The 12,397-nt window shown below is 36.0% G+C and overlaps 1 protein-coding gene across 1 annotated transcript in view; it reads right to left on the minus strand.

The window, feature by feature from the left end:
- Positions 1 to 1,030: 1,030 nt before the first annotated feature.
- The window catches only part of GNAZ (guanine nucleotide binding protein (G protein), alpha z polypeptide), a 36,036-nt gene continuing 24,669 nt past the window's right edge, over positions 1,031 to 12,397 (minus strand). Inside the window, exon 2 of the mRNA XM_009866091.1 lies at positions 1,031 to 3,117. Coding sequence (XP_009864393.1) covers positions 2,773 to 3,117 — 345 coding nt within the window. The 3' untranslated portion in view covers positions 1,031 to 2,772. The remainder of the gene's footprint in view (positions 3,118 to 12,397) is intronic.

The following is a 12,397-nucleotide window of genomic DNA, read 5'->3' on the forward strand; positions in this document are numbered from 1 at the left end:
TCTTTCTACCCAGTTTTCTAACCTTGGAGCTATGGTCAAATGAACTTGCAGTAAACTCACCAAGTCAAGCAGCCCAACTGTAAATATCACAAGGAGGCAACAGCAGCTTCTCATCACAAGGCCTAAATGCTCCCTGTGTGGCATGACAAACCTTTTATACCTTCAAGGTGCTGCCTCATTGGCTCTTTTGCCTCTATTCTTCAGCTGTATCAGTTGCCAGGGAATGCTTAAAGGGGCCCTGTGTCTTCAGTACAGGAATAAAATACCTTGTTTGAAAGAAAACAGATTTTTCCCCATTGTCAATTATGTCTGGAATGAAGAAGTTCTAACCCCTGACTTGAGCCCCAGGGAATATTTTTGGTTATGGTTGCATTCCCTAGCCAGGTTGAAAAGTTACTTCTGCTCGAAGAATTGCTTCAAGAGTATTGCAGTTCTCTTGGCAGTCCCAGTTCATTGCTAGCTTAAGCCTCCACGTCACTTAGAAAATTCCTATTTTGAATTTAGATATCCTCAAACAGGTCAAAAGAATGATTCTTAAACATAAGAAAGATGAGGACTTGATGCATTTTGTCGAAATGCTAAGAAGCAAACAAAGGAATGAAACTGTCAAAGCACTATCTATTTTCAGCTGGTCTGAGAAATTACTAACAAGATGAAGGGTTCTACGTCAAATTCTGTTTAAAGTCCAGGGATATTATGTATCTAGCATTCTCTAACAAGTATTTTTTATGAGTTTATGCTGTTTCTACAAGGGTGGCACCTTTTCTTAATGTGCATCCAAACCCTTAAAGATTGCAGCTGGAGGATGTTCTGGTAGAACCTTGTTCCATTGTAAATGTATGGAATTTTCTGAGTGAATCTTACTGACTTACTCAAATGTAATTAAATTGCTGAATGTTGGCAGACGAAAAATATCTGGAACAAATAAATAAAACTCAGCAGTCTGTCATAAAAGAAGGAAAACTTCACAAACATCTGATTAAGTAACTGTCATAACACTAATTAATGAACACACTATAGACACGTTCAGTATTATTTTAATTATTTATTTTTTTAAGTGGACCATTTAAATGTTGATGTTATTAACCACTTTGTTTTAAATTTCTTAGAGCCCTTGGCTGAGATTTCTTGCACTAATCATAGTACATAGGGGGAACAAAAGTAGGTTATTTTCCAGTGTGCATGTGTGTCTGTGTCTCTGTGTACGTATGTGCTTTACAATTATCAAACATATATTTACACACCAACTTTACACTGAAGTCTTTAAGAAGTCTTTTCTATGGCAGGGGAAAGAATCAACTGACCAGGGACTTAGGTCTATATGATCCATTTGAGATTTTCCAGTATAGTCCCACAGAGCTTCTTATGCATTCAAACTTTTGCTGGAATGTTAATCCATCCAGTAGTGTTTCTTTATGAGATGAAACCTGGAGCTGAGGAATGCATCTCTTCAGTTTTCTTAACTTCACTAAACTGTAAATAATTTAAATTATTAAATTGAAATATCAAGACATTTAGTTATTGTTCATATCGCTCATCTTTAACCTTCTAATAATACATCACATTTTTAAAATAATTAAAAAACAACAAAAAAAAAGCCTTTGGAGGCTATATACTACACAGTCTCCATAGCTCCTGCTTCTTGGGAAATCTGTTAAAATATAACAATTCCCAGAATGTATTTGGAGCAGTGGAACAGAATTGTCCGTTGGCAACTTTCACATCCAGCAATCCAGACACTACAACAATAATTTAAAAAATTGCCTTGTGATTTATTATTTTAGCTGTATTAAAAAATGAACACTAATCTACTTCTTAAATATAGTTTGGTTTTTGTGAAACACCACAAGATTTGGCAAAAAAAGATGTAAAAGAAGACTGTTTTGATGTATAAAACTCCTTACCAGTAGAAGAAACACTGACCTTAATTTGGCCTTTTCATAGATTCATTTCATGTAGTTTTGCTGCATATTTGAAGCCTCAAAGAGCAGATAGAGCTGCTAATCAGTTTGGAAATCACAGAACAGTTGCGCACCAACAATTCCTTTAATAGGCAAAGGTGTCCATGATAAACAGTAAAGTAAAGCAGAAGTGTGTACACAGTATGTGCTGTGAGTCATGTGCATGTTCGTACATGATGGATGTGTATATACTGTTTGGCTGTGTGTACCGCTATTGCAGGTGCATGCCCATTCTTGACAAATTTAAGTAGTATTTTGCTTCAACTCCCCTGTTCTGTAGCTTCTGGTTTGAACTAGCCTTTCTCCCCAACATAACCTTTCTGCTCCACACCCTGCAAGCAAGGTCATCTGTCACTCACCAGCTTTATATCTTCATGTCAGTAAAATTTAAAGACAACTGGATGAAGAATTATTTCTTACACAGAACGTGATAACACTCCCACTATAGGAAATGGAATGATATAAATGGTATAAAAGTGCAGTGACTGTGGTGGAAACATCTCCACAGAGTTAGGCCTCAATCTCTTAATTAGGTTTTTTTGAGTTGTTTGGTTTGGGGTTTTTGTTTGTTTGTTTTTTTTTCACTGGAGGGTGTGTGTGTGTTTTGGAGAGGAGGTTTTCACTCTCCAAAACATAGATTTGTGAAAAATGACATACCAGGTTAAGGGGGCATAAGAGAGAGTGTGTACATATATCAGATTTCCCCTTTTCTCTCCTTGGGCTAAGTATTGCCCCATTTTTTTCCACTAGAAGTGGAAGTGCTTAGCCCCTCTTTTGTCACTTCAGGAAAACAGATTAAGCCCAAGGATTCTTAGCAGAGGCCAATATATTTGAGATTGTTCTGAATGATGACATCTGTCACTGCATCAAAGACAAATTGTATGTTACTGGTATCAGTGGCGCAAGTGAAGTGTGAGTAGATCTCCTTGGTCTCCTTGTTGCGATTCAAGTCCTCAAACTGGCGTTGGATGTAGACTGCTGCCTCCTCATAAGTATTTTGACCTTTATATTCAGGAAAGCAGACTGTTAAGGGGATGCGTCGGATTTTTTCTGCCAGCAGATCTTTCTTATTCAAAAAAAGGATGAGGGAAGTGTTGATAAACCAATTGTTGTTGCAGATGGAATCAAAGAGACGCAAACTTTCTGCCATTCGACTCTGCAGGAGAGGAAACAACACTGTCAAAAATAGTGTTTCAGCATAACTTTGAAAAGCACACAAAATACATCATTATGTCTGTCGGTGAGCAAAATCTGCTTTTGAGAAACAACTTTCGTATTATTTGGTAACTGTCCTTCTTACCTGACCATGAAATTTCAGGGATCTTGCTTCACTTATTTTGATACAATACATTTTACCACAGACTACCTCTTCCTTTATTTTTTTTAATATTTGGCAACTATGAAGGAAAGTCTAAAAGTGAAGATTTAGAAACAATAGGCGTGACCTGGGGAACATGGCTGTGTTCAAACTTAGGTTAGCACTGTAACAAAATTCTTTTAAAAAAAGGGGATGAGTAATTTCTAAGAATTTCACACTACCGAAACATTCTGTTGTTAAAATTTTTAAGACATAATTACTACAGCACAATTGTAATATTGCATCATTAGATGTGTAGTTTAGTACACCATACATACTCAGAATTCCTTCCTTGCCTTACTTCTTCCCGCTGTAATATAGTAACCTTGAAATACACAAGAACCACATTCTAATTATAGTGGGATAACTTGTATGTTTATAGGTGAAAACTGAGTTTAGCTAGGTTATTTAACATCTTTCTGTCTGCTGCCCTGAGTAGGCAGGCTCCTTATATGAACAATTTCGGATGGCTTCCACAATTGCATTTTTGGAAATAACAACCCAACGCTGCTCGAAGCTGAAAGAAAGGTCCGTTAGAAATCACCGGCAGGGTTGGATTTTCCGGTTGTGTTGCTGGAGCTGTCCATGGTACCACGTTCTCTTAGCTGAGGTTTTTGCTGGGTTTACACCTGTGATAAACAGATGTCATGTTTTGAATAGAAAATATTCTAGGCGATTAAAACAAATATCATTCCAGTACTGTCCAGATTAGATACATAACTATCTTAAGCAAGCATTTTTGCTAAGGTCAATGTTTTCCAGCATGTTACCACTTAGATCTTTATGCCTGTTAGGTTTCGTTACCACATCAGCATTATCATTATCTGAATAACTTGTCAGATATTTGTCTTCTCATGAAAATTCTTTAAGGCATACACTCAATATTTTATCTTTAAAGGAAAACATCTCTTTTACCTAAGTCATTCTATTCATATTTAGAGAATGTTGATAAGCATGGCATTTTACAATTAAGAAACAAGGCTTCATTCCAATCTACTGCAATCCTCAGCAATAATTCTTATTACTAAAACTATACTTCTTTAATAGTGGACCTTTATTCTGTCCTAATTCAGCTGTGTTTAAGTACTGCAGAAAGCAGAAAAAAGATATATGACTGAAAATTTGGAATAGTTTTTTTCTGTACAGCAAGTGTATTAGGAAAAAAGTGTAGAAACATATTCACAAAACAGGCTACACTTAAAAAACCTGGAAATTATATAGATTCACAAATCCTGACACAAAAAATAATCCCCTAAAAACATCATAGGTCTATTTCTAAATAATCATGCTTGTCTTTCCTTCCCTGAATTTGCAGCTGATAATAAAACCACACAAGAAATTTTTAGCTCAGTTAAAATGCTTTTGCTAATAATTGTCTGGAAAAAATGTTTTAGAGCTAATATAGACTTTTTTGTCCGACTCTTAGAACATTGATGGCAACAGGATATTGCTTTTTAAGAGGTTTGTGGTTATTACTGGATTTTGTAGTGAATCTTCACTTGGAGTCTGTAGTCCAAGGACAAAATCAGAGAGTAAAAACCATTCCATAAATTGTGAAAAGTAATGAATGCATGTAAGACAACAGGCAGTTTTAAATTGTTGTAAACTTGGTGATCTCTGAGATGATGTAAAAGAAGAATTAGTAAAACTGTTGTACCTCATACCTAAGAAATTTCTTCTTCAATGTAATATTATTATTAAATTGTTTGAATATCTGCAAGTCATAAAAACCTTAACTAAACCAAATAAAATTTTCTTTTAGTTAAAAATGCAAGTAAGTTAACCAGAAATAATTTCCATCCTAGATGCAGCCTATAGTACACCAGTGCAGGACTGTAGTGGCATGGTATAAATGCCTGATATACCTTGGGAAATGAACCCTAAAAATTAATTTCATGATTTAACTATAATAGCATAAGTAGGAAAATGTATTGCTGAACATGGAGAAAATGTATCGGAAAAAAACCACCCAAGACTTCAAATGACAGTAAGATGCAACCCGTATAATCATGAAAAGAAAGAGAAACAGGCAGCACCTACTGCCATATGAAGAACAGAAAACTAAGTGAAGTTTATCTGAATTGGTTTTAAACCTGTTAACATGGAGACGTGAAACACATTGTTCAATCTCACTTTCTGCATGGAATTAAATGACAAGTAAATATAAACCTAAGAGAAAATAACATACATGGCAAGACAAGGCCTTTATAAATTTTAAGTGGTGGTTTATGATTTGGGCAGTTCATCAGTCACATTTGAAACAGCAACGCATGACATGTGGCTCATTTTTTTGTAGCTGGGTGACATCTTTATATATCTGAAAAGCTTAAATAAGAAGTGATATGTCCACAGTTCTATGATGAGGGTTGACACTGAAACTGAGTGAAAGATACTCAGATACTCCCATCCTAACATAAAAGGCTTGTTTATGGTTTTCTTAATATTGTAAAACTACTGTGCATATTATAGGGAAAGTGAACTTGAGAGGGTTACAGCATCTTATAATTAAAAAAAAAAAAAATAACTGTACAACTCCCAAAGGAGTTACAAAAAATTTCTATTAATGTGAAGGAAAAATAACAGTAGGAAAAGACATTCTTCTTCTCTGCAGTGTCTTTTCTAGTTCAAGAATCCTGAGGGGAGTAGTTGGCCAGGTGGTTAGAAAAAATGTGCTGCTGTAAATTTCATAATTATGCACAAGCTGTGGTATAAACAAGATAATGCCAATGCCTTATCCAGACAGCCTTGTTGGGGGCTAATTGCAAATTCTTCTTTGAGCATGAGAATAGGAACTGGTTGCTTAAGGGAAAGAACATACTAAGGAGCAGATGGCTGCTTCTATTCCAATAACTTGCAAACATCCCCGGCCATCCTCTGGAACAGTAGAGATGTGCTGAGCAGCAAAGAGTTCCAGAACAAGCAAGAGTTTTCAAAAGGGAAGACCTTGTTATCAAGACAGCAAAAAATCTGAAAAATCACTTGGTAAATGGAGCGAAAGTGGAATGTAATATCTCCTCACAGCTTTCACATTAAAGCTTTCTAGTCAGAGTTAGAAGAGCTTCGAACTTAAAAATGAAGAATTATGAAGAGATAAACTATCACAAATATGAGGGTTTTTTTACTAAATACCCAAGGACGTTATCTTTCCATCATTATTTCTTTTCTGTCGTTATTTTAAAACTGGTAGGCGTTTGGGGATTGTAAAACCTTTAACTAAAATAAAGAAAATTTACCTTGTGTAAACTATAAGCAGTGATGAATTAGCAACTTCTGCTTTCCAGAAAAGTTGGAAAATTTTTACATATCGGTAAATCTTGGAAGAACCAGTGGACGCTATTGCTATTTTCTGTTGAGGCTTTTCCTTGTGATAGCAGTGGCATTTAGCATATGCTGGTAGCTATGAGCTATGTCACAAAATGGCACAAACCTTTTCTTCCTGTTTAAAATGTGTTCTTTAGAGATGCGCAACTGAAGACCTTCTAAAGAAAGCAGGTGAAGGTAAAGTATTTGAAGAAGGGGTAGTGGAGTAAAAAGTTAATTGAATCTGTTGGATGTAAACATTCCATTTTCCTTAAGGAATTGAATCCATTCTGAAATAATAATAGTCTACAAAATAAATCAAAGGAAATACCATTGTCCAGGACAGTCACAGTGAAAGCAATTCAGGAATTCAAACTATGTTTGAATAAATGTAAAATGGAAGGCAGAGAGAAAGTAGAAGAATTTTGCAGAAGAAAATACAGATAATGCAGAAAGCAAGAGATAGCCTAGAACAATATACAGAGATACTTTTTTCTTGTAAAAAAAGCCTAGATTGAGTGCTAGTTGTAAGGATCTTCCTGTCTAGCAGTTAAGCAGTACTAATTGAGTGCTGGATAAGAGAGACTTCATTTAAAATGAAAAAGACTATTGTATGATTCATCTTTTGTTCAAAGAAAGAAGACTCCTACAAGAATGCACAGGATCAGGTGGCTGTGGGTCTAAATGGAAATAGATGACAATAATTCCATGAGTTACAAAAAATAATTACTTTCATCTAAAAATCAAAATGAAGAAACTATCTGTTGGAGAGAAGTAAATAGACTTTATCCAATTCACTCTACCTATTTCTCAAATAAAGAAGAAGTTTGTTGAGGTAGGATTAAACTGGGCTAGAACACTCTACCTGCATTGTCCTGCATATTGTGTAATTTGGGATAGGAAGATAAGTATTTGTATGGTGAGGACAAAAAATATCTTAAGCTTGAAACAAACTTGCTTCCATTTTTTTAAAACTGATTCATCCTCAAATCAGGAGGAAAAATTACACTAGCAAACAAAATTTGTAAGCAACCAAATTGATTCCTCATTATTAAAGATAATATCCTAAAGCTCTTTAAACTTAGTTTGTATGTGAAAATGTAAAAGAGATAGAGGAGGCAGTAGTCAATATTTGATACCTCCTTTTCAGAAAAGAAAGGGAAAATAAACCTGACAAAGTGGTACTGCAGCACACTCCCTTGATGATTTCCTGTGGAGTATTACTAACACCTTTACAAAAAATTCTGCAGATGAGAACTCAATCTGGCAGTATGAACGAGAATTACATGGGGACCTTTAGTCTTGGCTATGTATAGGATGGCAACGAAAACATATTTTATCACATATGATCTGTGTGACTGGAGAAGAATGGCAGTGTTAGTAAGGCTTACTGTGGGTAAGACTAGACAAAGCAAATTAAATTGGGAGTATTACTTCAGCAGTCTGGAGCATTTGCCTTTGAAAATTGATCCCTACAGCTTTTTAGGTACGTGCTGAAACAGCAAGTTATTTCTGTAAGAGTACATGATAAGTATCGTTATGCAGTAGTTAACATATGGATGCCAATGACAGAGTGAGCTAGACCACTCTTTAGTATTATCTATCAAAAGTGTTGCATATTCCTAGATCAGGAACAATACAGATTTGTTAATCCTAGTACGTACAGTCTGACACCAAGCTATGATTATACTAAGGAGAGTGCCTGAGCTGAGAAAGAAGTTTGATTAAATTTCCTGACAGGGGGATTAGATTTTGAGCCAGGGGATTTTCAAGCAAAGGAACAGGACAACAGGTAATTCTGCTAGAACTTACAAACTAACGGGAACCTAAAGAAAGGATATACAGAAAACTCTTGGAAGAACAGAGGAAAAGGTTACTGACTTCAAGGATCAGAAAGAGTGGGGCATTTGTCATTTAATAAAGGCTACTCTAGTATGTTTGGCCAAGGTATTAAAGGCTATTCCACAACAAGAGAAAGGGCAGAATAAAAGCATAGAAATACATGTAGATTAAGTTACTGCTTGTGACTAGCTATACATATCTTGTAAGCAAGCTGAAGTACAGGAAAATTATATTCAGAAGTCATATAATGTACATGTGATAGGTGCTATATTTATGTCTTATTATAAAAAAGTTAAAAGTCCAGAGGAAAGTTCTAGGAAAAGGTACGCTCAGGAGAACAGAAATACGGGGCATTGGTCCTGTAGAACAGCAGCAAAAGTCAACATTTCTGGGAAGCAGTAATAAGGATAGATTAGCAAAAGAAATGCTACTGCAGCTGACGCAGGCCAAAAGAAACTTAAAAGTCAGAATGGGCCAACATATTAAAACCTACACATTACATAGATAGTTATATGGACAGTTATATAGATAGGGCTGTAATAGAAGTACACAAGATTAATAATATCATGGAATATAACACTTTTCACAGGCCTTTAACCATTAAAGTGGGCAGGTAGCTTGTTTTTCTCCTTAAAAGAAAGCTTGATATGTTTCAGTTGCTCAGCAAACCGTTAACACTCTCCTTTTACTACCTCAAAGGTCAACAAAGCTTTATGCTACATAAGCCTCTTGACATAAGAGATATGAGAGCTTGCATTGTGCTTCTCTGTGTACTATTTTTTGGGGGTCAAGCAGTTTTAAGAGGGCAAACATAGCATAAAAGGAAGAAGAACAAATCTTCAGTGTCTTTAACACTGTCAGAAAATTAATATTTTTCTGAGCACAAATTAAGATAGTTCTAAAAAGCAAATTAACAGGATATAACACTTATGCTTGCTTGGGGCAGGAGCTAAGCATTCTACAGTATTCCAAGTAAACTGTGTATTCCCGGAGTTTAGAAAACAATTTAGTGTAAGAACATTTTCTTGTTAAAATCATATTCATTTAAAAATCTTACAGTTCTTGAAGAGTATCATGAATATCTATACTTTTAATTGTAAATATCTAGATGTGTTACCCTTAGATTGAGTTATATATATGGTAATAGGGGCCAGCATTTTTAGTCCTGGTAACATATTTCAATTAATTTCAATGCTTAGTCATTGTTTTCAGGTGAGTTGTTTTTTTGTTTTCTTTTCTTTTCTTTCATGCATTAGGATTATTTGCTTCGCTCAAGGGCAAAAGGACCGTTTCAAATACATATTCAGCATAGCCGAAACGCTGCACAGTTTGACACATAAAGTTGTCCAGGACTTTAGCTGTCCTCATTTGAGAACTTCAAGCTTAATATCAGCCTTCTGTGTCTTGGCAATAAGTAACTTAATGCTGCATTGACCTTCAGGGAGAGGCTGAGGGAACTGGGCTTGTGAGGGCTGGCAAAGATGAGGCTGAAGGGGGATCTGGTACCAGCCTATGGTTGCCTGAAGCAGAGGTACAAAGGTGATGGTGTTATACTCTGCCCAGCAGTAACAGATGAAAGAGTAAGTGCCAATGAACACCAGTTGCAGTTTGGGAGGTTCAGATCAGATGTCAGGAAAAAAAATTCACTGGAAGACTAGCACAGCACTGGAACTATTTGCCTAGAAACTTTGTGAAAGCTCCATCCAGAGGTTCTCCTCACCCAACTGGATAAAGCCATAGCTGGGCCTGATTTACTGTTGGCAGTAGTCCAGCTTCAGCAGGGACAATAGGAGAAGTGACCTTCAGAGATCACTCTAGCCTACATATCTGTAATTCCATGAATTGTAAAGACATATTTATAGTTGAATCTCTAAATGAGAAGTCAATTTTATGCATATAGTTCTGAGCAGATCTCAAACTTTTCATCCTGAAGAGGGAAATGCAAACGTAAGGGTTGTCCTTTTGATGGAGAGAGTTCTACCACACTCTTGCCGTCCTTTTGGTGAGGCAGGATGAAAAGGAAAAGAATGAAGGTTAAAGAATGAAGTTGTGGCCTTTGTGAAATACTCTTTTTATTGTGTTCTTTCAAGCTCTCTGGACCTTAGAGTAGCTTCAAGTGCTTAAAATGTTACAGAAATCTGCGTGAGAATACATGATAGTATGCAAGTGAAAAGAAAAATGTTTCTTCGCTGTTGCAGACTATTGACTAATCTTTCTGTATAGTTTACACGTAAATTCTAGCTGATAGATTATGTGTAAAGAAACAATGCTTTTCACTGCACCTATGAAATGTGCATTTTTCTAACGCATTGTGTGGGGGCAGGGAAAGGTGTTAACAGACTAAATACTGGTTCCTATTACCCAGAAAATTGTTTGCCTTAACTGAGGTGAAACAATATATGCTATACATAAGAGAAAACTAATTATTTTTAAAATGAAAGAACTCCATTATTTTTTACCACTAGAATGCACTAAAAAGCTTAAAAATTTTGTATAACAATAATGGCAGGGGGACAGACTGCAAAATCTAGTGCCTTGTGAACAACCTTTCTCTGGATAAAAAGCATTTGAAATCTGAAAAATCAGTGAGAAGAGTCCAACCTGATAAACTATGATACAAAGAAAAGAGGACTTCTCAGGAAAGTAGTTTTTCATTTCAACACAATCAAGCCAAGCTTTAAAACAGGCCTCTCTGGATATTTATGAAAGCTAATAGATATAAGTAAGATAAAGAATCATTTGTAATAATTAGTAGAATTACAAAACGTAGATAAAACCAGCAAGAATTTTCACAAGTGCAGAGTGAGCATCACATGGAAAAAAAGATAAACTACTTCTCTTCAGCCTGGAAAAAGAAATAGTTGAGAGAGAACATGGTAGATCTCATAAAATCATGAATGGTAAAGGAAATGGTGAATAGTTAATGATTTTTGCACCATTTCTTACAATGGAAGAAGAAAGAAACATCAACTTCAGTTATCTGACAGCAGATAAGTATTCCTTGTATGCAGTGCATAATTAAATGTAAAACTCCATGATGAGGTGTTAGACAATAATAATAAAAGTTATACAAGTGTATTTGGATTCAAAAAGCAATTAAATTGAAAGGGCACTTGAACAGAAAGATGTGAATGCAATCTTGGTTCAGTTATCTGGTAAGGGATAGGGCAGGAAGTATCCATGCATGCCTGATGGTTGCCATAGCCTTTACTGAATACTCACTGTTGGACACGGACTATGCAGATAGTTGCTGTGACCCAGTACAGCCTCTCCTTTTTGTGAAACCAGCTGTTTCATTCTATAGTGGTGAAAACCTCTCCTTTGCATAACCCATGTAAAATTGCTACAGTTCCTAGACAATTTTGCTTTTCCCATTACAAATTTCAATTGCAAATTTCCCATTTACAAATTTCATCGTCATTTGAAGCAGTGAGTGCTTCTCACCAAAAAGGTAGGCAAAGGGTCTTGGAACAATGATCTCTAGTAATTTGCACTGTCTGACACCAGAGTGTATGAATGACAGGAGGATAATGATATTTTCTCAGACTCAGAAAGAAAGAGAGAAAGAAAACTGGCCTACATTGATGCTGAACCAGTTTTCACCAGAAAAAGTTGGCCAGTAGTTTCCTTCTTCAGGTATCTGAACAATAAAACCAGCCTACTGTACAATCAAAAGTTAAATACCACTTCATACTGAGAAATTCACTGCAGAGTAAAAAGAAAAAGAAAAAAAAGAAAAGACCCACAAAGCCTGAGACTGTTTCTCAGATGGTGTGGCAGCTGGACAAAGACACAGTTTGCCCTCACTGCTTCAGCAGCTGCAATTCTTGCAGGAGCACTGGCTTTTCGTTTTATTGCATCTTTGAAGATATTTTCGGTAGGATGCTTACAGAGGCTGGGGGGGCTAAAAGCCTTCCCTGAAAAAAGGCCGGGCTCC

Source organism: Apaloderma vittatum, unplaced genomic scaffold (assembly GCF_000703405.1).
Source record: "Apaloderma vittatum isolate BGI_N311 unplaced genomic scaffold, ASM70340v1 scaffold683, whole genome shotgun sequence".
Lineage (NCBI taxonomy): Eukaryota > Metazoa > Chordata > Aves > Trogoniformes > Trogonidae > Apaloderma > Apaloderma vittatum.